General features: G+C 51.1%; 8 protein-coding genes across 8 annotated transcripts; 4 read left to right on the top strand and 4 right to left on the bottom strand.

The window, feature by feature from the left end:
* Positions 1 to 841: 841 nt before the first annotated feature.
* PpBr36_08307 (uncharacterized protein) lies at positions 842 to 1383 on the top strand (the record flags this gene model as incomplete). Its single annotated transcript, XM_029895438.1, has 3 exons — positions 842 to 946; positions 988 to 1145; positions 1227 to 1383. 3 exons carry the CDS (start codon positions 842 to 844, stop codon positions 1381 to 1383), a joined length of 420 nt encoding a protein of 139 aa, XP_029746930.1.
* Positions 1384 to 1692: 309 nt separating this feature from the next.
* Positions 1693 to 2768, bottom strand: PpBr36_08306 (uncharacterized protein; the record flags this gene model as incomplete). The annotated part of the gene is made up of 2 exons (XM_029895437.1): positions 1693 to 2584; positions 2713 to 2768. The coding sequence occupies 2 exons, from the start codon at positions 2766 to 2768 to the stop codon at positions 1693 to 1695; spliced, it is 948 nt and encodes a 315-aa protein (XP_029746931.1).
* A 590-nt stretch (positions 2769 to 3358) lies between these two features.
* PpBr36_08305 (uncharacterized protein) lies at positions 3359 to 7216 on the bottom strand (the record flags this gene model as incomplete). Its single annotated transcript, XM_029895436.1, has 5 exons — positions 7069 to 7216; positions 6191 to 7004; positions 3917 to 6138; positions 3705 to 3835; positions 3359 to 3598 (listed from the first exon to the last, which is right to left on the bottom strand). Exons 1-5 carry the CDS (start codon positions 7202 to 7204, stop codon positions 3359 to 3361), a joined length of 3543 nt encoding a protein of 1180 aa, XP_029746928.1. The 5' UTR covers positions 7205 to 7216.
* Positions 7217 to 10814: 3598 nt separating this feature from the next.
* Positions 10815 to 12144, top strand: PpBr36_08304 (uncharacterized protein; the record flags this gene model as incomplete). The annotated part of the gene is made up of 3 exons (XM_029895435.1): positions 10815 to 11370; positions 11505 to 11956; positions 12055 to 12144. 3 exons carry the CDS (start codon positions 10815 to 10817, stop codon positions 12142 to 12144), a joined length of 1098 nt encoding a protein of 365 aa, XP_029746929.1.
* An 828-nt stretch (positions 12145 to 12972) lies between these two features.
* Positions 12973 to 14897, bottom strand: PpBr36_08303 (uncharacterized protein; the record flags this gene model as incomplete). The annotated part of the gene is made up of 3 exons (XM_029895434.1): positions 12973 to 14576; positions 14718 to 14787; positions 14877 to 14897. 3 exons carry the CDS (start codon positions 14895 to 14897, stop codon positions 12973 to 12975), a joined length of 1695 nt encoding a protein of 564 aa, XP_029746933.1.
* Positions 14898 to 15703: 806 nt separating this feature from the next.
* On the bottom strand, positions 15704 to 18124 carry PpBr36_08302 (uncharacterized protein; the record flags this gene model as incomplete). The annotated part of the gene is made up of 2 exons (XM_029895433.1): positions 15704 to 17897; positions 17964 to 18124. The coding sequence occupies 2 exons, from the start codon at positions 18122 to 18124 to the stop codon at positions 15704 to 15706; spliced, it is 2355 nt and encodes a 784-aa protein (XP_029746934.1).
* Positions 18125 to 18946: 822 nt separating this feature from the next.
* Positions 18947 to 19780, top strand: PpBr36_08301 (uncharacterized protein; the record flags this gene model as incomplete). The annotated part of the gene is made up of 4 exons (XM_029895432.1): positions 18947 to 19118; positions 19229 to 19319; positions 19413 to 19546; positions 19641 to 19780. The coding sequence occupies 4 exons, from the start codon at positions 18947 to 18949 to the stop codon at positions 19778 to 19780; spliced, it is 537 nt and encodes a 178-aa protein (XP_029746932.1).
* Positions 19781 to 20693: 913 nt separating this feature from the next.
* Positions 20694 to 21663, top strand: PpBr36_08300 (uncharacterized protein; the record flags this gene model as incomplete). The annotated part of the gene is made up of 2 exons (XM_029895431.1): positions 20694 to 21055; positions 21141 to 21663. The coding sequence occupies 2 exons, from the start codon at positions 20694 to 20696 to the stop codon at positions 21661 to 21663; spliced, it is 885 nt and encodes a 294-aa protein (XP_029747145.1).
* Between the last annotated feature and the right edge of the window lie 1059 nt (positions 21664 to 22722).

Below are 22722 nucleotides of genomic sequence, written 5' to 3'. Positions count from 1 at the left end.
TTCGAGAGGCAGGCACATGCTATTTTCCATCGCACAAGCTACAGTTTGCTGCTTGCCGGCTGACTTTCTTTGTTTTTATTTTTATTTTTTTGTCTCTTTCATCTAATTACAAACTCCAATCCCCTAGTTACGCACAGCCTTGGGCAGATCCAGGATCGGATCGTCAATCGGGCAATTTACAGCAGCCGACAAGAGAAATAACGAAACCGACGGACCCTGAACGCAGCCAAAACAGCTAGAGACGGGGGCGGTGATTGCCCTCTGCAAGGCTTTTTGGCTTTTTTTTTTTTTTTTTTTTTTTTTTTGTCCTTGAAACGTAATCATCTACAGCTGGCAGCTCGCTTTTCTTTTTGTATGCCACGTTGGCTCCAGCGGCGCGTCGTTGGATAAGCTAGATAAAATAAATGCAACAGCTTACTGTTTGGATAAAAAGACAATTGTTCTGGGCGAAATTAGAATTACTCAAAAGTGGTTGTATACTCGTATTTTCAGCCGTTGTCTCGTGAACTATTTGCCATCTTGGGTGTTTGTTTTCCTTCAGGTTTCAGCGGCCTTCCTATCCAGCTACCTGTGTTTTGGCGGGTTTGTTTACTGATGCGCTTTGCTGATAAAAAAAAGGTTTCTTATTGCTTTCAGGTTGCCAAATCGCAAGCAGAGCTTTGCTGATATAATCTGTAATCTCACTGGAAAGCTAGGTCAAGTCTGGTCTCGGGTTCCCCGCATAAACAACTTGGCATTTGCACATCACCCATTCGATCCAGACGTCAGTCAGTCAGTCACACTGTCATACATACATAATACCATCCACAATCAACATTGCATTTCAAGCTCACAAACTGTCATGCCTCAATCAGAGGAGGCGGCCGCTTTCTTCTATGCGGTGTACAGTGCCGTGCAGGAGATACCGCCCGGCAAAGTCACGACATACGGCCACATTGCCCATCTAGTTGGAGAGCGTAATAAACATATTAGACGTTTCCATCTCAGATCAAGGCAAAGCCCCTGCTAACCCCGGAATCAGCCCAGAGACCTCGTCAGGTCGGGGTATGCCTCAAGCATCTTTCAGAAGACGACAACGCCGTGCATAACCACAACAATGTCCCTTGGCAGCGGGTTATCAATGCCAAGGGCATCATCTCTCCAAGGTCCGTGCCTGCCTCGCCGGGCGTGCCCTCCCATATTGTCTAATCTACGGCGAGCTAATACGTTTGGGTTCTGTCACTCAGATCAGCACCATCGGGTTCGCAGAATCAGGCTGCTGCACTGAGGGCAGAGGGTGTGACGGTCACGACGGGGGCTCTGGGTGAGCTAATGGTCGACTTTAAAGAGTACGGCTGGTTCCCCGAGATGCTGCCGTCTGAGCAAGAGGAAGAACGAGCGTGATAGTTTCAACTGTACCTATCTGAAAAGAAACTTGAAGCGTGGTTAGCAGTGGCTCGGCGTAATAGTCTCAATCAATCAAGAATAGATTTTGGGCAAGTTTCAGATAGCAGTTGGACAATTTTTGTCAACATAAGAATTCAGAACAGGTCTGTAAGGATGTTTTGCTCATCATGGAAGCCCCACACAGCGGAAGTAGTGAAAAAGATATGAAATGACCCAAGACTTACCATTTACATATGTAGGCAGGCCACACGCAAATCATCACTTGATATTGTTGTACTGCGAATGTTCCGGCAAGACATACATTACTCACTTCGAAGGACTCTTGGGCTTCCGACTGAAGAAGGAGTCCATGGTTTTCTGCTTTGAGTCAAATTGCGCACTGCCGATCCCGCCTCGGGTCTTTTTCAACCCATCCAGATGGCGACTATTGTTGACTGAGATAACCCTCAACTTAAAATCTGGTGAGGCAGTAGCTTTGTCAGACGCTTCGGATGTGGATCGCGCGTCTTGTGTAAGAGCACACAGCGTAACCTCGAGCTCAGTATAACCCGTGTTTCTCCATGGAATGGAGAACTCGGCAGGTCGGCTAAGTGGATCCCTGGAACCCGAGTCATCGATGAGACGTGCAGAATCGCCATTGGGGAACTGCGCCAGAAGAACCCTCATCAAGACGTTCAATATGATGCCGTGAGCGACAACAACAACAGTTCCATTCCGCGGGCCCGCCTCCCCGGCCAGGTGAAGCTGAAGAACCGGCTTGAGGTGATGGCGCACAAACTTCTCCATCCTTGCCGACATCTGCTCATGGGTCTCTGGCTTGATCAGCGGCGAGGCATCACCCTCAGTCCGGATCGGCTCATCCTGATCGCGTCGGCGCTTTCCATAAGCCACGCCCTCGCGGGACCCAAAGTCCTTCTCCCGGAGCAAGGGTAGCGTCTCCACATCGAGCTGCTGCTGCCGGCTCCCCAGATCTCGGTTGCCGGGATCAGCTCCCCGGGCGGACCCAGTCGAGCTGCTGCGGGTCTGTTTAGCTTGCGCCGCGACGACCTCCAAGGCGGTTTTCAGGGCCCGTTGGAGATCCGACGCAAAGACGTGCACGACGGGACCAATCTCTGCGCTGCGCTCGGCGAGGTGCTGGCCTAGTCGCCGCGCCTGGATCACGCCGTGAGCTGTCAGTGGGGCGTCTCGAGAACCTGCGCTGGGGGTGAGGGTGGAAATACTGGGTCAGCAGGTTTCTGGGTTTTGGCGGGTTCTTGATCAAAGTGGTTATTGGATTGAGTCAAGGAGCTCAATTATTATGGTGCAAATTATGATTGAGAAACATACAGAAGTCCGGCTACATTGTCGGTAGACTCGCCATGTCTTATGAGCAGCAAGTTCATTCCTGTCACCTCAAAGACGTTGTAAAACAATTTTTTTTTTTTTCGGAGTGCTGTGCAAAAACCAAAACAATTGCCGAGCTTGCTTGTTCGCATTTATTCAGTGGGAAAGTGACGTACACGAAGGGCGCCAAGCGCAATTACCCAGCTGATCACATGATTCGATTCATCTTTCGTAATAGTAAGTAATCAGGGTTAGGGTCTGCCGCATAAGTCGCCTCGATACCAATGCCAGACGTTCCTATAACTATTACCAGTGGAAACGATGCTTGATAAGGATATCGCCGAATGTTGAGATGGTTAATTCAGCAATGATTCCAAATACCGTACATAAAATTCAGGCACGCAGCACGGAGCAATAGGCAGGCAGACACATCTGGCATTATCAGCTTTTGAGTCTATCAAAAAGCCTGGCGGTTTTTCTTGTCAAATACAAAAGCACGAAAGAAAATGGATTGAAGAAGGTAAGTCATCTCCGCAGACTAAGTGCTAAAAGCATAGCAATTGCAGGCGGAGGGAGGTCACACTGGAACAAAGGAAACGAAAAAAAAAGAAAAAAAATTCTAGACATTCAGCAGTGGAGATCTGCTTTCTCACACAGCCATCAGCATGACAAACCCCACAAGGCAGACCATCGCATACTGCCAGGCTCCACCAAATAGGCCAACGTCAACTCTGCCTGCCCCTGCAGTGACGACGGAGCCCCTGCCGGCCTCAGCCTTCTCCTTGCGAGGGAGTACAGATTCTGAAGGGTCCTGGGGGAAACCGAACCCTGAATCAGAGGAAGCAGTGGGTAACTGGCCGGGAATAATTACTGCGCTTGCAGTTGAGGTCTATCGTGGCCATTTGATGGGCATATGTTAGTATATAGCGTCGAATCTAGAGAAGATTGTCTTTGACACAAGAGACGTCGAAAAGATTCAAAGGGGGTCAACTCACCACGGTGACTGAAACCACCTCTCCTGCGTCTGGAGCTCCAACAATGCAGCCGTAGCACGGCTCTGGAGTAGTTTGAGTGGCGCAAGCCGACGTCGTCACAGTAGTGAACCGATCGGTCAGAGTCGTTGTGCCTGTTTATCCCACAGTCTTAGTCTACTATTCATCCGTGGAATTCTGAGGCCCCGAGGCCCAGACGGCCGAGTTGAACTTACTAATGCTTCCCTCTGGGCAGGTTGTGGTCAAAACAACGTACACTTCCGTCACGTAGCTGAGCCAGCTAAGGCACGGAGTCGGCTCGTACGGAGCAATGGTGAACGGAGGCTTCGTTATCGTCGACCAGGGCGCCGTGAGGCTGGTAGAGAAGCCACTGGAGATGGATGTGGATCCGGCGCTTGTGGGCAGTGCACCCTCAGTGGTCTCGATTGCCATAGTTGTTGAAGTCAGCCAGCTGTTTGAGGTAGACTGTACGTCCGTGAGCGAGGCAGACACGGCATCTGTTGCTGACGTAGACTGGGCATCGGTAGTTGACATGGACACAGCATCTGTGATTGAAGTAGATACGGCATCTCTAAGCGAGGTGTACTGCGGATCTGAGCTCGAACTCGACAGAACACTTGTAGCCGAGGTAGACCAGGCGTCTGTAAGAGACGTCGACTGAACATTGCCTAGCGACGTAGACGCGTCAGTTTTCACAGATGAATAACCGCCACCGCCATGACAGGGAGTCCTCGTCACGTCTGTTGTGGTGGTAGCGGTCTCTGCTCCAGTGCTAGTAGCAGATATCGCATCAGTAAGCCCGGTGGTAGCTACCGACGTTGTGCCTGCAGACGAAAGAGAGATTGTAGCAGCTCCCGTGGATGTCTCGGTGAACAAGCTTGACTGGCTTGTTGGCTCTGAGGTCGGCAACTGGACGGGTGATGAAGTGGTGCCGCTGACTGTCACTGTCGAGGACACTGTCTGGGTGACAGCCTGGTTCGAGGTGCTAGCTGATGCGCCGGCTTCTGAGCTGGGCTGCTGAATGCTTGACGGCTGGGCAAGGGTTACGGTTGTAGAGAAAGTCTCGGTAACAAGCTCAGATGAGCTAGCACCCACATCGGATGTGGTCTGTGACCCCGATGGACTAACAACAGTTACGGTAGACGACACCGTCTCAGTAACAAGCGCCGACGAATTAGTTCCTGAGATTGGTAGTGCCTGCGAACTTGATGATGGGATAATGGTCACTGTAGCAGAGACAGTCTCCGTAACAAACTGAGACGAGCTGGCTTCCACAACAGACGTCACTGACCCAGATGGCTGAGGAAGAGTTACGGTAGACGATACAGTCTCGGTCACCAACTGAGAAGAGCTGCTTTGCACCAAAGACAGAGAGCTGATCTGGCTTCCGGCCGTCGAGGTCACCGGCAAAACTGTCACCAAGGTGGAGCTCAACGAGATGTTCCCAACAGCCGTGCTCGGAATGATGCTGACCACAGTGGAGCTTAGCGAAGTCGGAATCACGGTGATGACAACCGAGGAGAGAGATACGGATGATACGCTCGTGGTGGGTATGACAGTGACCAAGATCGAGCTTGAGGTCACGTTGAATACAGATGTCGACGTGGCGGAGTCCGTCTGGATGGCTGTTGAGTTCGGGAAAGGAGCCGTGGAGGCAATCTGTCCGAGAGGGACTGTAATGTACGCCGTGTAGTACGAGGTGAAAATCGAGTTGGGATTCACAGTAACCAATGTAGTATAAACCGAAGTTATGGTTGTATACTGCCTCGAGAAAGACGCAGCTGTCCCTGACGATGAAGATGATTGTCCTGCATCAGAGGCTGTTGATGGCACAATTGTTGTAGGATAAACAGTGGTGAATACGCTGGTCGATACAGAGCTCGGGTTTACGGTGACTACCGAGGTCACTACCGAAGTCACGGTGGAGATTGATGGACTGTTGATCGGAGATGTTGGTGCCGCCGATGGAGAAGTAGAAGACTCAGCAGGTATGGCGGTGATATACACAGTAGTGTATACGGTTTCCGAGGAGGAGCTTGGATTGATAGATATATATGAGGTCACAACAGAAGTAACAGTGGAAACTTCAGAACCAGAAGTTGGCGTCGTGCTGCCTGGGTTTGATGCCGAGTCAGAGATTGGTACCACGCTTGTTATGGTTGTCGTGGACGAGGAGCTAGGATTGATGGACACAGTAGCAGTGATAACGATCGTCGTTACTGACGGCCCTGGGGTAGCTGTCCCAGAGCTGACCGCCGAGGAGTTTGATGTCAGTGGCAAGATGGTAGAAGTGGAAACTGTCGTAACGGTAGTGAGAGACGAGGATGACGGGTTAATAGACACAGTGGATGTGACCACAACCGTGATAAATGTGACGGAATTGGACAGCTCGCTCGTCGACGTTGCTGAAGAGCTGGTAGTGGGAGTGGCCGTGGAGCTAATACATCATCAGCAACTAGCCTCACATACCAACTGAGGCTGCAACATACCTTGAGTTTGTGAAAAGTGTGCTGCTGAATCCGCGAGTGGTCGAGGAACTTGTCGAGTTGCTGACAGAGGAACAAGTTCCATTTCCCAATGCCCCATATAAACACCTACAAGACAGGGTACAGGTGCTGTTATCATGGCCGTTGGAGTCACCGTAGTCGCACTCCTCGCCAAGACGGGACTCCCATATGCCATTGCCGCAGCCGATGGGTGTGGCAAACTTTGTAAGGATGTAAGGGACTCCGGTGCTGTTGTCTGCAAAAGTCAAGTTCCCGGCGCCGGTAGCCCCCTGAGCGATCACCAAGGGCTCGAAACCGCGCATGCCAGTCTTGGGGTAGTTGGAAAAGACCTCGTGGACACTGCAGGACCAGTCACTCAAGTCTTCGTCGTTTATTCCCAAGAGAGCTGTCGAATTTGCTACCAGATGTGCGTCGTTGTAGCAACTCAGCTGGCCTCGCACTTCAAAGGTGCCGAACTCAGACAGCACAGAGACCGTCTCCCTTTCGACATTTTGATAGTAGCATGAGAGTGAGAAATATAATCCCGTTTCGTTGCCTGATGCTGCAAAATTCAGTCCGCCCCGGATTAAAGACACGGCGCCTTCGTAGTCATTGGCGTGGAATGAGGGATCCGTGCCGATTAGGATGACGGGTCCCGTCACAGCTGGCGACCATCTAGTCTTGGTTTCTTCGAGCAACCTTAGGTTGTCAACTTCCGGAAGTGATTTGCAATCAGGATCCTGGACAACGATGGCAGCGAACCGAGCGAAGTCATCCTCGGTGAAGGAGCGCCACTGAGCATCGGTGACGTTGACGACTGAGAGCAGCATCAGGGTATTAGCAACGGCTGACTTTTCGGGAGGGATACATAACGTTCTAACCTTCATAGCCTAGACTCTCGGCTTCTTGCCACTCTCTGTACTCCACATCGCCATAGAACAAAAGGCGCTTCCTCTGAGCCGAGGCGACAGCAGCCAGGGCGACGACTGCCACCCACAGCCATGTGAGGGATTTCATGATGAACCTCTCTCTACAATTGGCCAGCGAGACGCGGTAAAGAGCGGCGGGCCGAATGTATCAACTGCCTTCTGGGGGACGGATAGCTGCGGTTATAAAGAGAGACAGAAGCTTGGACTTGGACTTCTGTGGATCGAAAAAAAAAAAGCAGAAGATAGCACACGAGGACAAGAGCTTTATAGGGGTGACTGATACAGCCTGGCCTCGGCTACCGTCCCGTGCGTTCCACACGAACATGGCCATTATTCCCAGAAAAGAAGCGCCAGCCGGGATCCGAGTCTTCGACGTCGACGTAAGCATTGAAGAAAGGTCTCAGCGTTTGGCAAGACGACATCAGTCTATGGCGGCCTCAGTACATCTGCGAAGAAGCTAAGCAACGCTAACTGCTCTTGTGTCCGACTCTCGCCATCGCCATGGACCACAAGAGTGACACTCTTTGGATCATGTTGATGAATAGTCTCGAGCTATGACGGATAAGAAGAAGTCAGTGTGATACATCAATGGATAGTCCACTTTGTCGTGAGACTGCAGACACAGCCTGAGAGAAACAGATTTTTCAATATCGACAGCTTGAGTATCCGTCGTGGAGATGTAGATTTTCCGGATCAGCCATGGTTGTTTCGATACCTGCAGCCGTATGCCCTCTCTCTGACTGGAGTAAACAAAACAGCCACTAAGCAGACGAGGTCACAAGTGATGAGTGCCGATCTACCGGCATCTCACAGAGCTACTAGCATCTCATGGAGAGACCTGCTTGAAAGCTTCCTTCACGTGCACTCTGTAAGGCTACAGTCTTAACTCGATAGCAGACAGGGCCTGTGGAGCCTCATTCGGCTACGATACCAAGCTGTCAAGTCAGGCAGCTGAATCGCATATTCATCAACATTGTAACGCAAATAGCCGAGACAGGCGGACCCTAATCTATTTCTCAGGAGCGACCCGAATATTCCCATCTGCCAGCAGGATCGAAGTTACACCCACGGATGGATGCAAAATTGCGTTTCAAGACAGGACTGGTGGTATGTCTGGCGTATCTTGGGTCTGTAAGACCTACGTGTGCTGCTGCGGAGCCGTCGAAGGGACTAGATTAGATGCTTCTTCATAAAATGACTGAAATATCGGGTTTGTGCAAGTCAACCAAGTTCAACACCACGCCACATATGCGCAGGCCTGGATCACGTTGGGATTTCAGTGAGATTATGTGTGGAGACGCATCGCAGGATCTCCCAGATCGTGGTAATGTGGCCGCAAGGGTTAAAGATCGCACTAGCTGTTGTGTAACTTCTCATGTACCTGTAACGGTGACAGCACGCGCAACAACACTGGCATGATATGGCTGAGATACATTGGGTTCCGGCCGAGGAAGGTTTCAGGTAATGGGCCAGCGCATATGAGGTTTAGAGCCCTTGACTTACTCCGTCAGCCATGTTTACTCACGTGTTCAAACGATTGAGTCTGGATATTGCCCAGCCCTGGTATGGTGGTATCAGCCATGGAAATAACCGGCTTCCCCGGAGCCTCCCAGGACGTGTCACGGTAAGGTAGAAGGACACTTGGTATGACAACGGCATCGTTGATCCTTGCCGGCGCCATGGGCACTCGAAAGCCTTTCAATATTAGATGACGTCCGCGTTGCCCCAGCTTCCCGGTCGGGAATTCGACGTATGAGTCGCGTTCTGGCGGGCAAACCGAAAGCAGCTATGTTGGACATAGACAGCTTAAGGCAAACTAGCTTTTGACGGGGGCCATGTTGATTGCGACGCGGAGGTGACACTTGGACGGCTTGGTGGTGAGAGTCAAGATCGTGCCAGCTCAAGTCTGGTCAATGCTCATCCTGCGTTGATTGTGCTGCCACCCGTGATGATCCATGAATGCAAAAGCATTTTTGTCAGTCTCAATCGAGCCGCTTGAGTAGGCATCCGGAGCGCCGAAGCCGTGTAGGTGGCCGTGATCCGTTTCAGCCGTCTGGGATCTCGCGACTGGGGCACTGGCACGTCAAAACAAGAATCTCGGCTGGGCAGTGTAGGCTGCGCACCGAAATACTCGCGCAGTGCGGCATGCCATGCCCAACTCGCTGGTTTGTTGGCTCCATTGTCGAAGGTGATTCGCATTCAAAAACATCGACGGCATGGGATGAGAGGAGTGAGGAAAAGCTCTCATCTCTTAGAGTCCAAGACTACTTGGACATGAAAATTCGAGGAAATCATCCAAGCACTCGACAACCTTGATTGTCTTCTTTTATGAGGTTTTGTGAGTCTATAGAAGAACTCTGTTGGCAGGTCGAGACGGATTCGACCCCTACTGGACTTGGGTTCGCTGCCTTTGCTGATGGCTTGGGCTACCTAGGACGGAGGGGGAAAAAAGAAGAGAAAAAAAATCGAGCCGTGAGTTTGCTGTCATCTAGACCGTGAGGCTATCCCTCTGGAACAGCAGATCGGGAGAAAGCACAACCCTCGATAACGTGGTATTTTTAAGACGCTGGAGAGTGGAGGTTCTCAAACATTGCTTTTTCGTGGACGCAGGAGCGGAGCATGGACGCCAAACGGTCATGGAATAAGATGTGGGGTACCAACAAAAGGACAAAGTGCACCGCAACAACAGCTCATATTATCAAGCAATTTGATGGGGAGAAGTTTAACTAAGCAGAACTTGCTCCAATCGGACAATATTCAGGTGAAGGCGGTATTATGGATTTGCCAGTGGAAAGGGCTTTTAGCCAAGAGTGTATAAAGTACGTGGACATTGTAGGCAGCCAAGCCTAGAGAGAGATTCAATCCAATTGAAGATGGATCAGCAGCACAGCACTATCAAGGGATTGCACCTCCCCCGGTTCGGTTTCCCCTGAAGGAATGATTTGCTTATGTGGAAATAAGCCCCACCACCTATCCTAGACACTGGAGACTTGAGGGAGGACCCCAAAAGACTTGGGCACTGCTGATGAATGCCCTCTCTTTTTTTTTTTCTGCGCTCTATCCCTGGCTCAAACAGATAATTGAATTGATTGACGGTGATCGGACCGACCCACAGGTCCCTAGGTAACTAACTTACCTGGCCTTCCTTTGGGTGTAGTAGGTAAGTTTGTGCAAACTCTCTCAGCCTTGGGAGGAACCGCCACAAAGAGCCTCTACCTAGCCTAGTCCACATTGCTCGTAGCGGCGCAGCGACTTTGAGCTGACCTTTCGTTATCCAACGACCACGAACCAGATTTTACTCAGCCCATCAACCCGAGCACAGGGCTCACCAACAACTAGATTTTGCAATTGGTTTCTCCATTGATATTTTGCTGCAATCCATTTTACGCTAATTGTCGGTGCGATCTTGCTCATAAAAACTCCCCCGAAGTTAGGGGAGAAAAAAAAGTTGTACCGAAAAAGTACTTGGAAAGAACCTTATCCAGGTCGTCTCGACGTGCCACGACACACGCAACGCCGCGAGCTACCCAAAATCGGCCGCCACCAAAAAAGTAACCGCTCGTTAAACTTGTAAAGCGCAACCAAACGTTCGGCACAAACCAACCAACCAACCAAACAACCCCCCCTTTCTGGATTGATCCTCCCCTCTTCGATCCCGCCCTCTCGTCCATAAAAAAACACATCCAACCCCATCCACCATGTCGACCAACGCATCGGGCGGCCTGACCCGCCGAAGAGGTGGTGGAGGCGGCGGCGGAGGCGGCGGCGCGGGGGCCGGCGGCGACGAGGGCAGCAGCAACGCGGGCGCCATTGGCCGATCCGACTCGTCGAGCAACTTTCAAAAAGACAGCAGCAGCAGCGCGCCCGAGACGAGCTACGAAAAGGGCGAGAACGGCCACAAGATCGCCTTTGACCCGCGCGACATCAGCGAGAGCACCGAGCGCAGCAAGCAGCCCAAACTGACGCTCATGGAGGAGGTGTTGCTGCTCGGCCTCAAGGACAAGCAGGGCTATCTCTCTTTCTGGAACGACAACATCTCGTACGCCCTCCGCGGCTGCATAGTCATCGAGCTGGCCTTCCGCGGCCGCATTAGCATGCAAAAGGACCCCTCCAGGCGGCGGTTCCCCTTGGCCGATCGCTTGGTGGAGGTCATCGACGACTCGCTGACCGGGGAGGTACTGTTAGACGAGGCTTTGAAGCTGATGAAGTCGAGTGAAAAGATGAGCGTCAGTTCATGGATCGACCTGCTGAGCGGTAAGCTTTTCTCTTTGCTGCATTGGAACATGACTACACACTGTCCCTTCGTGTCATTATCGGCCAAAACCCAACCAGCTCAGCAAATCACATCCCGTATTGCTAACTAAAGCCCCTGCACCCTCCCACAACAGGCGAGACCTGGAATTTGATGAAGATTGGCTACCAGCTCAAGCAGGTGCGCGAGCGCCTCGCCAAGGGCCTGGTGGACAAGGGCATCCTGCGCACCGAGAAGCGCAACTTCCTCCTCTTCGACATGGCCACGCATCCCGTGGTGGACAGCGGCGCCAAGGAGGAGATACGCCGGCGCGTGCGCAACGTGCTGACCCAGCGCACCGTCGTCCTCCCCGGCTCCCAGTTCCTGCCCGAGAACCTCGAGTTCCGCTACAGCCGCACCATCGCCCTCGTCTGTGCCGCCTACGCCGCCAACGTCCTCGAGAACGCCCTCAGCACCCTTGGCCACGAGGCCCGCGAGCGCGCATTTGCCCAGACCGACGAGCTGCTCGCCGAGTACAGCCAGTGGCCGTTTGGGAAGAAGGCCACGGCGCACGGCATCGGTGCCAACCTGCCCCAAGTCATCAGTGATGTAAGCTTGTTTTCCAACCTCCCCCGTCTTCTGCGTTCGTGTTCATGACATCCGTATAATATTTGGGACTGACTGGCTATGTTTGTTTTCTTCTACAGGAAATTTCAAAGGGCAAAGATAAAGAACTCCAACTCGAAGTGGTCGCAGCATGCTTGAGCGTTTTCACCCGGCTCGACTCACTGTTATAAACAACGCCTGCCAAGGCCCAAGACCCACCCAATCTACGAACTCTTCCGCTCGCTCACCACCTCCCGCGAGACCACCACCAGCGAATGGCATTCGACTTTCCACACTTCGAAAACCTCCCGGCCTGCTTCGCAACACACTCGCCCAACACTTGGGAACTTTGGCTCAGAGTTCCCATGCTAAAACCTCCGTCTTCTGGACTGAATCTAAGCTAAGGGACATAGGACTGGGTTGGAGTGACAAACAAAAAGGCTTGGTCTAGAGTTGAACAAGGCCAAACCTGGTGTCCACGACAGAAAAAAACACGATGAATCGGACGGTCGTCGATTGTTGACGCATTTCTGATGTTTTGATTCTCGATTTGCCAAGCACAAAAATTGCTGCTTGGGAATAGAATGTCATTTTCCTACGTACGGAAGACAGAGGAGGGAATGATTTTCTGTGCCGTTTTCTTTCTGTCTCCTTTTTTTGTTCTATCATGATTCAATTAGTTGGTTACTTTTGATAATTAACCTGGGCAAATGCGGACAATAGTTTTAAAGAATAAGTCAAGCGTTCGGTTCCTGTTAATGTATTCGTTTTTTTTTTTTAATTAAAAAAAAATATATATCTTTTTTTCCCACCTTCCCCTTGAACCACTGCAAATGCTATTTCGATGACGATCCAATGCGGGCAAGAGAGACTCGCGTGAACATGAGATAGAGCTAACGAGAGAGCGAATCCACGGCGCCCCCCAAGACGCCAAACGCCAACAAACCCCACCTGCGCCTGACAAAAGAATATCTTAGAATGACATGATGTAGAATTAGAAATTTTTTAATTTTGGTCCTTCACTTCCTTTTGGTACCTCCAAAACCAGCCCCTTCAAAACCGGGGCGGTTCTTCTTACCGCCGCCACCGGGCCTGGTCGGCCCGCCCTTCTTCTTGCCCATCTTTCCAGCAGCCTTTTCGTCGCGGCGCTTGCGCAGGTTGTCCTCGCGCTTCTTCTGCCGCTCCCGGATAGCCTTCTCGACGCCGGCCTTGCGCTCACCCCACTCGCGCTCGCTCTTCTTCTTGGCCTGCTCCTTGCGCTTGACCGCCTTGCGCAGCAGCGTCTCGTCGTCGCGGATCTTCTCGCCCTCTGCCCGACGCCTGGCAGCGAGCCAGGTCTCCTTCTCAAGCACCTCCTTGCGCTTATCCTCATCCAAGCCTGCTATGCGCTTCTTCTGCGCCTCGAGCTTGGCCAACGCCGTCTTGGGGTCCGACGGGCCCTTCTTCTTCTTCTCGTCCTTGACATAGCTGAGGTCGTGTGCCATCTGCTGACCATCCGCAAATGCGATACGGCCAAAAGCAAAGTTGTTGGCGCCCGAATCGGAGCCGGCGTCAGATCCGCCCAGTCGCAGAGGGCTCATGAAGCTTCCCGGCGAAGTACGTGCGCTTGCCAGGGCCTCCTCGCGCTTGCGGTCGGCTTCCTCCTTTGCCAGCCTTCGCACCTCTTGCTTGTGGGCCTTGCGCTGCGCCTGCTTCTGACGCCGGGATTCGATCAGCTCCTGACGCGTCATCGCAGGCTTTCCTTCGGCGCCGTCGGCCTTCCTTGCCTTGCGAAGCTCTTCGATCCGGGCGGCAAGACGAGCCTTGAAAGCCTCTGATGTACTGGACGGTAGCTTCGCGGGTTTAGCCTTGTCGGACGGCGCAGCTGAGGCGATAGAAGTTGCCGCGCTAGCGGGCTCCACGGAGCCGTTGTTTGCTTGTGAATCTGTATCAAATACTGGAGAAGTTGATTTGGATTCTGCTGATGATGAATCGGACTGTCCCTCGCCGTCGTTCGTCTCTAGTCCCGCAAGGTCGATAGGAGCCAGCTCACTGTCAGGAGCCGGCTTGCGGTCGTCTTCCTCGGTGGTCGGACGAGGCGTTTCAGCCTCAGCAGCTTTGGGGGTCTGCTTGGGGGTTGGTGTTGGCTTGGCATCTTCGTCGGTAGCATCTTTAGACTTTTTGGTCTTGGCGGCCTTCTTCTCCAGCTTCTTTTGCCTCTTGAGGAGCTTCTTCTGGTCTTTGGCAGAAAGATTCGAAAGAGTGTTTGAAACGTCTTCATCGGCGACAGGTCCGACATCCTCAGCTGCGGAAACCTCCTCTTCGCCTTCCTCCTCGTCGCTATCGACAGTCTTCTGCCTCTTGAGGGGCTGTTCCATCTCAATGCCCTCAAGGTTCAGACTTATATCATCTTCATCCTGCTCCGCCTCATCCTCGGCTGGGCTTTCGACGTCCTCTAGCTTGCGCTTGCTGCGTGCTCTCTCTTCCAGTACCTCCTGGACGGTGCGGTTCTTTTCGCTGTCGGGGTCAAGCTTGCCAAGCTTTGCGGCCTTCTTCTCAGCCTTGGTGTGCTTTTTCCGCTTCCATTGGTCCTGAAGAAAGACAGAGCGGTAAGCCAGGGTGAACCAGAGCGCAATGTGAGATTCTAATCTTAGGGGCCCTCGTCTGCGACTAGAAATCTAGGTAGGAGATGATTGGGCAGCGTGGCGAGCAGGGAGCCCAACAGAGCTTTGCCGTCGCATGGTTGAATAGAAATAACAAGCACATACATTTTGTTGTTGGTCACCGTAGTAAATTTGAGCTGGGATCAGGGACAAAAGCCCATCGAAAGCCTTTGCAGACTCGCGGAGTCGCTCCTGCAGTTTTGCCTATCAGCTTTTTTTTTCTCTCTTTCTATGCAGCCATAATTCGTCGGCCAGGGAACTCGAGCGGGGCAAGGACGGACCTGCAAGTCGTTTTCGGACATTTCTGTTTGTTTTAAGCCCGATTGCCTTGTTGTTTTTTTTGGGCAAATTAATATTGAAAGAAGCGGCAGATGGGACCAAAGTAGCTAGAAATGTGTTGCCTTGCACTGGTCGGTGTCGGGGTGCAGACAGACTGTCGAGAAGCGCCGATTTAAAAAAAACGTCAGGATTTACCCCCAGGCGGTCGGAGTAGGTGCGGTTAGGTGGAATCGATTGGGCCAAAGCTCCGCGCCGAAAATGTAAAGATTTTTCGTGTGAGGGTCCGTCAGAACGAAATCTTGGCAACACTTTCTGCCAGGCGGTAAGAATTTTGACAGAGGATACCCCTGTCACAGTAACACATGCACACGACCAATCCCACCTAGGGAACCCAGGGTACCTGATGCCTGAATCACTCTGAATCACTTCCCAAGTATCATCAATACGTCCGAGGGCAGTCAATTCCACAATAAGATCTGAGGAGGTAGGTAGATATTGATGGTATCAATTAAATTGAGACAAGTAACCCTATACAACCTGCATGCCATGGAGGCAACGCTCAAAAGAACAGTAAACAATACCCATGAGATAAAAGTCCCATGCACTCACATGCTATGCCCAATAAAAAAAAAAAAAACTTATACCGATAAACTCCATCCTGATGATATGACAAACTAACAAAACTCTTGACGCCTAATGGCGCCTACACAAGTGGGTATATTATAATGCGATGCAACAAACAACCGACCAGTAACAACCCAAAACAATATTTCTGTATCCTTGCAGGATTCACAGCCTTAATAAATTAAACCTCCTTCAGTAACTTCTTTCATCTGCACAAAAACCTAGCCAGGTCCATGGTCCGGCTTGTGGCCACCTTTGGGGATTCTGGCTCGTTCTCCCCATCGCTATTGGGGACAAGTAGGTCTTCACTTCCCCCGCCGCCTCGGCTCAACGCTGCCACTTCGGCAAGGTCCACCTTGGGTAGAGGCACAAAGGATGGGTTGACCGGTGCGGTGGGCGGCAGACTACGTCTCGGGCCTCGTTTCTTCTGCGTCTGTGCGCCAATGTTCCCCTGGCTAGCCGAAGGGCTTTGTCGCTGCATTGCGCTTGCGTGGATGCGTTGCAGAGGCGTCAGTCGTGGGGTTTCCATGGACCCAGTTGTATCGCGCTTCTTGTCGGCCGTTGACCGAGGGGCAATTGCGGCAGGCACTCCGCTAGAGTCAGGTGTTGGTAGCCCATAGGCCATCTTCGTGCCGTTCGCAGGGTTCTTCACTGAGGGTGTGTAGGCAAACCGACCCAACGCGGCACCAAGCTTCGCACTAGATTGTCGAGCTTGATCTGCGAGGTCGAAGTCTACGTCTGCCTCGGTTGAAATAGATTCCCTGATTGGAGAGCTAGCCGGCACTTCGATCTCAGTCGTGTCCTTGTTTCGGTCGTCCTCCTTCATCGGTGTAGCCAGCATAACTTCAGGCGTTTCGCTGGTAACATCGTCGCTCCGCGCGTCCATAAACACATCCATTGATTTCCTTGGTTGGGTTGAATGTGCCGAGCTTAGTGAACCGTAGTCGGGAAGACTGAGCAGTGCATCGTCAATAGAGTCATCCGACATTATGTGTCCCTCGCTTCTCCGCTTTGATTTTGGCGTTTTCGTAATTGTTGAAGAAAAGAACTTGCTCTTTTCAGCGAATAGCTCCTTGTCCTCCTTCGTCGACTGGTGCTGCTCGGAACAGAGTCTGGCCCTTTTTTGCGGCCTTGGGGATGTAGAGAACCCGGCCGTGCGGCTCTCATCCTTGGATGAGCGGATGGGACCCGATGTCCTCCGGCGGTTCGCTTGATCTGAAGAGCTCAAGCCGAGCAAATTTCCGATTGGTTCCGTACGCCGACGGTTGATACGAGGACCAGCTGAGGATGTGTACGGACGGTGGACTGGGTTAATCGTTTCGTCGAGATATGGTCGAGGAAGTGGAAACACCCGAGGCGCCAGTCCATTGGCTGTAAGTACTCCAACCTGCTGTGGGTCAACCGAAAAGCAATTGGCGTCCATTTCTCCCATTGGGATGCGACGGTGACCTTTGAAAAATTCCTCAATCGGTTTGCCCAGCGGTTTACTCGGCGCCGGCGCAGTTCTCTTGGTCGGAAATGAATGCACTTTTGTGGATACTGGAGTTGGAAGGATGATGCGCTCCTTTGTGATGGGGTTGACATCGCCGCAGGCTATAGCCCTGGCGAGTTCGGGGTCTACCCTGGCGCCTATAAATGGCATCTCGTCCACATCTAGCCCCGATGTTGGCTCGGTCAACAGAACAAGCTCCTGCTTCTCTGGGCAAAAGACTCGTTGGTGCATGAAGGTAAGCTCTGCCTGCTTGAACGCTGCCAGATAGTTCTCCGAAATTTTGTGTTTGCCCTCGAACTGCAGTTGGCGTATGACCTTCTCTGGGGTCTTGTGCTTCCTGATCATGCGATATGCTGTCTTCAACCCCATCTTGTTTATACCTTCCAGATAGTCACATCCACTAAATATAGCCATCTGTCGGAATTCAGCATCAGTCCATCCTGTCAGTGAGATCTCTCGAACGGCACAAAATTCTCGCCTGTTGACCTCGATGCATTGACCATGCTGATCGAGTTTAGTCAAGAGGCGCTTGGCTCCGAAAACCAGAAGATCTGAATCCTCTGATATGATGCCGCTGACATAGCCGTTGCGTTCCAGATACACCATTTGGGCGTCGGCCTCGTAGGGAGCCACGACGTAAGGGACGTCGATTTTCTTCAGCTCTTCGATCAGATGGCGTGCCATTTCGGGCGTGACGTCTATCGCCTTCTGAAATTCCAGATAGGCTTGGGCGGGCTTGCCAGCCTTGAGCAACTCCATGCCGGCCTTTCTGCTCTCTTCTCGGCGCTTGGCTCGGGAAGCTTCCGTAAGAGCTTTGCTTGGTAGGAAATCTCCATCAAAGACTATGTATGGAGTTGCCCCAAAGTACTTGACCATCTTGACTCGATGCATAGCAAAGTCAACATATCTGTCCGAGGTTGTTAGTTTGATATCGCCACAAGGCAACAGCAGGCTTGATCCTTGCGGTACTCACTTGCGCGTGGGCTTCCCTTGTGCCAGCTCTAAAGCGCAGGACACGGCGCCACGATGAAGCCATCCGTAGGCATCGACAGCAAGTGTTTCGCCGGCAAATTTCTTAAGCTCGGTGGGTCTCTGGATTGATTTGAGTAGCGGGAGGAGTCCGACGATGCCCATTTTGTCGGCACCGCGGTTTGAATGCCAATCTAGTCGTGAAGGGTCCAAGCTATATCATCAAACAGGCATTCGATGGTTGAGTAAAAATGCGTGACGATCTCTGTATGCTTGAACAATCCAGAATCCTGTGAGGCGCTGTCCTGGGGCCGTATAGGCTACAAGACACGTCGGCGAGCAGGCCGCCCAGCCTTTGTTTTTTGTAGCAAGGCGGAGCTAAGAAGCGATGAACTGTGAAAAAGAATTTGCAGCTCCGAATAGTTCGTCGAAGACTGAGAGTGACTTTTGTTGTGATGAAGCTGAGAGGTCGATGTCGGGAGTGAACGCGATTGAAGACATCAAGACAAAAGACGCGATTTGCTTCAGCTGTACAGCTTCAGTCAACAATCGTGATTTAGGTACAAAGAGTGGGGCGCAAAGTCCACTTTAGCGAAGAAGTCCTCAGTCGCGTCTGACAGTTCACGCGTGTGGCTGGCCCATTTCCGTAGCAACTAAAGTGAGATGGCATGAGCGGGGCCTGTACAGGGATGCGGGCGGTGAACCGGCCCCTCTTGGCGGGAACATTGCTTGGTACTTAATCCCTGTCTCCTTGCCGATCGATGCCAGCGTCGCAAAAATTTGCCCCGCTGAAGGTGAAGGGCAGGCAAAAAAAAAAAGACAGGAAAAAAAAAGAAGAAAACGCGGCGTCAATGCAGGCAAAGTGCATCGTTTCACTTTTGAGAGCCATTAAAAGCAATACCGTCAACCATCGCACCAAAACAGTCTTGATATTTTCCTGATCAGAACAAGACAAAAAAAAATCGAATTGTTTCATTCTTCGGTGTGATGCCGAAATCACTAGAAAAGACACGCAAGCAAATTGCGAAGAAGCGCAATGGGGTTATGAACAATCTTCATGAAAACTCACGAAACGCCAGAAGATTACACACTGCTCAAGTGAGAGATGAGAGGCTAGAGAAGCTTGCTCAGGCCAAGAAGAAGAATGACAGACCCTTGAGTATGTGCATCACGGACTTCTTCCAAGACTCGGCAACACAGAATGCTTTTGATAATCATTCGCCATATATTTGTAGAATGGAATGAAATATGTGCTTACCAGATTCGCAGTTGACCGAGTGGCGTTTTTCAGGGATGTCGTCAAGGAATCCAGCCATCCCCGACCATTATCACTAGACATAGTCCATGAAATGGTTAAAAGGTGAGTAAAGCATGCGGTTTGATTGTTGCAAGAATTGCCTCACTAAAGCCCAATGGTCTCGCCTTAATTTTCTAACAAGAAACAACCAATTAGTTTTGTTCATCAGTATGACGAGGAGTATGCGGAAGCAAAAAGTGCACGTCGCCCTGGCAGGCCCGCTAGCACAAAAGAAGACACCTTGAAGGCCAAGGTTGTCAAGTTGGAGAAGGAGTACCAGGCCGGATTATGTTTGTTACCCTCTGTCAACGCAAAGCAATGAATCAAGCTGTCTAGTCTGGACGTGGCCATTATGTCACGGATTAACTAACACATTCACTACAGATATGCCCGATCTCACCAAGGTAGAGAATCTCGATGCGTTGGAAAGGTGGGAAGGCTCCTGGTCGTTCCTTACTAGTCTTGCGTGGGTGAAATTCTTGCCATCTGGCGAGATGAAGCCAGCAAGCTTTCCTCCTATGTGAGGGTTGCTTGTATCAATTGACTGGTTGAGGTCGAAGATTTCGAGAAAAAAGAAAAAAAATAGCCCATGACACTCAATGATACCCATGAACTATCTTGCTTATTTCTGAAACAAAAATATTGTTTGTTCAGATCTCGTATATTCATTTCAGCGTGTATGGTTGTTGTAAGCTGGCCAAATTCGTACCAACCGGATGATTACATTGGAGTGTCCTAGCATAAAAGTTTCTACCCAAAGTCAAGGATGTAAGTCTAGCACTTACGGTTGTATTGGCTCCAGCGATCAAGTCTCACAAAGATATCATAGGGAAAGTCGGCAAGATTTCTTGGACTATAATCTATTATACAATTTCCGTTTGTGTACATGATCATTGAAAGATTGGTCGGCTAAGCTGTCGCAGTTCGATCCAACTCAATGCTGTAAATCAATATATCTTGGGACTTTCTGTCGCAAAGACACGTGGTATCTCTATACCACGCAAATACGGGTCTTGAAGTGGTTTGGGGGAGTCTGTCAGAGTTTGTATAGATCAGCATCTTGTGTGTACAGCTTCACATTCCAAGCCCAACGGATTGTATTCATATGTGATTTGTTCCTGCCCAAAATCAGTCTCATTCTCACAGTGTCGCATCACGTTGCACGAATCCTTGCAATCCCCTGAATCTGGCGCGACTTGGCCCGTGCGTAATACAGTTTTTTTTTTTTTTTTCTATGACATTCATCCATAAAAAAACTTCTCGAAGCTTTTTTTTCTTCATACTAACACCATCTGGAGAACAAAAAAAAAAGCCTACCATCAAACACACCTGTACATTAATTCGCCTTTGTGCACCTTTCAACGACCTGTTAAATCATTATCTGCTACTTTCTTGATACCCCTTTCTTTTCTTTCTCTCTCACACAATTCTCTCAAAATGATGTCACTAAGGACCTTTGCGCGCTCCGCACCTCGCGCTCTCTCTCGCGTCTCGTCGGCTGCTGCTCGCAGGACAACGGGATCTCCCCTCCTCAAGACTTCCTCCTTTGCTGCCTCATCACTCAGGGCAGCATCGCGTCCCGCAGCTTTCTCAACGTCGCCATTGAGGAGGGCACAGAGCGGGGTTGACGAGGAGCTTGCCAACAAGCTCGACCAAGAGCTGAGCTTCGAGGCTGAGGTCAAGAAGAGCGAACCCGAGCCCGCCATTATCAAGGACTTCCTCGAGAACAGCCCTTGGGAGCTCAAGGACGTTGCCGGCCAGGAGAAGGTTGTCTTGACCCGCAGCTTTGACAACGAGAAGTAAGTTTGCAGTAATCTCTGCTTGGATTTTATGTGCGCAAAATTGCACGACTTATATACTAATGTACTTTTCCTGCTTCTTTAGGATCACCCTGACCTTCTCTATCGCCGACCTGGCTGCCGACTACCACGACCAGGAGGCGGACACCTACGGTTCGGACCCTGCCCTCGCCGATGAGACTGCGGATAGCAAGGGTAGGCCTAATGAGGTTGAGGAGAACGCTGAGGAGGAGTATGATGAGCAGGAGTCTGCACCCCCGTGCAGGCTCAACGTCGTCATTGAGAAGCCCGACTCTGGCAAGGGTGCCCTGAACGTCGAGGCCACCCTGTCGGACGACCAGATTGTCGTCGACAACGTTTACTACTTCGACAGCGCTGAGCTTGCCAAGGAGCAGTCCGCTGAGACGGCTCACAAGGCTTCGACCGTCTACCCGGGCCCTCCCTTCGGCACCCTGGACGAGGAGCTGCAGGTCCTCATGGAGCGCTACCTGGAGGAGCGCGGTGTCACCGCCGACCTGGCTGTCTTTGTGCCCCAGTACATGGATATCAAGGAGCAACGCGAGTACACCAACTGGTTGAAGAACGTCAAGGACTTTGTCAAGGCCTAAACCACTTGGTGAAGTCTTTTTGTTTCACTTTTGATCCTTTGTCAAAGTACAGTGTGTGTGAATCGTGAGCCAATTTGGTAACACTTTTCGCACGACTTGCTTTGGTTCACGATGTACTTTATCATGTTCACCTATTGTCACTCCCACCTTTTTGTTAGCTGGACGACCAACATTGTAAAATAATCTGTACAATCTCGAAACACACCTACCCACGAAAGAAGAAATTTTGGGCTGTTGAACCCACGTGAAACCGTTTTGGTGGAGCCCCCTGGACCCCTTTTGTCATTGTTAATCGCTGTTCTTCGGAGAAAAGAGAGAGACCCCTGTTTATTGCTTGTCTGTTTACCTATCATAACTACCCTGTTCATGTAAAGCCGGTCCACCTGGGCTTGCACCGACCGACCCTACTTGGGACGAGGCATTGGAGAATCAGGTCTTTTGTTTTTCCATAAGCCACCAGAACCTCGGAAGTTCTTTTCCCAAGTCAGTTTCGATGAGAAGGGATCTGGGATCTTGATCGGTTGCACAAATTTTGCCAGCTTGAACCCCCAAGACCCCCTCACCGGAAAGGCTCTGGAGTGTACTGGCCTGAAACGCCGCTCGATCGGTCTGAAAGTCGAGGAATCCCTTTGCAACTCTAACCGCAAAGCCCACTCTGAACTTACTCGCGGAAGCTTTTGGCGACGAGACAAACGACGTGTTTGTTCAATGCCGACCACGTTCCAAGAATTCGCTTTTTTTCTTCTCACTTGACCTTTTCAGATCGACTAACGCGCATTATCTCGCGTGCAGTTTAATCCAGTACGCCGATCAAAGTAATCAGACCGGGCGAACCAGGGGACAACGCCTGTAGACCTTGTACTCTTATTTTATTTTATTTTATTCTTTTTTATTCTATCTTTTGTCGCATCTTCTGGGATCGAGCCGGGCTTGAGGAAGCTCCAGTATTCGGTGGCGAAGCTGTCGATGGTTAAGAAAGTCAAATGAGCGACAGAATTAATATTGCCGACGTCTTTTATACACACTGCGCGGGCGTATAACCTTTACAAAGACTGGAAA

The sequence above is a fragment of the Pyricularia pennisetigena genome, chromosome 5 (assembly GCF_004337985.1).
Source record: "Pyricularia pennisetigena strain Br36 chromosome 5, whole genome shotgun sequence".
In the NCBI taxonomy this organism is placed as follows: domain Eukaryota; kingdom Fungi; phylum Ascomycota; class Sordariomycetes; order Magnaporthales; family Pyriculariaceae; genus Pyricularia; species Pyricularia pennisetigena.
This window is presented reverse-complemented; position numbering and strand designations above follow the sequence as displayed.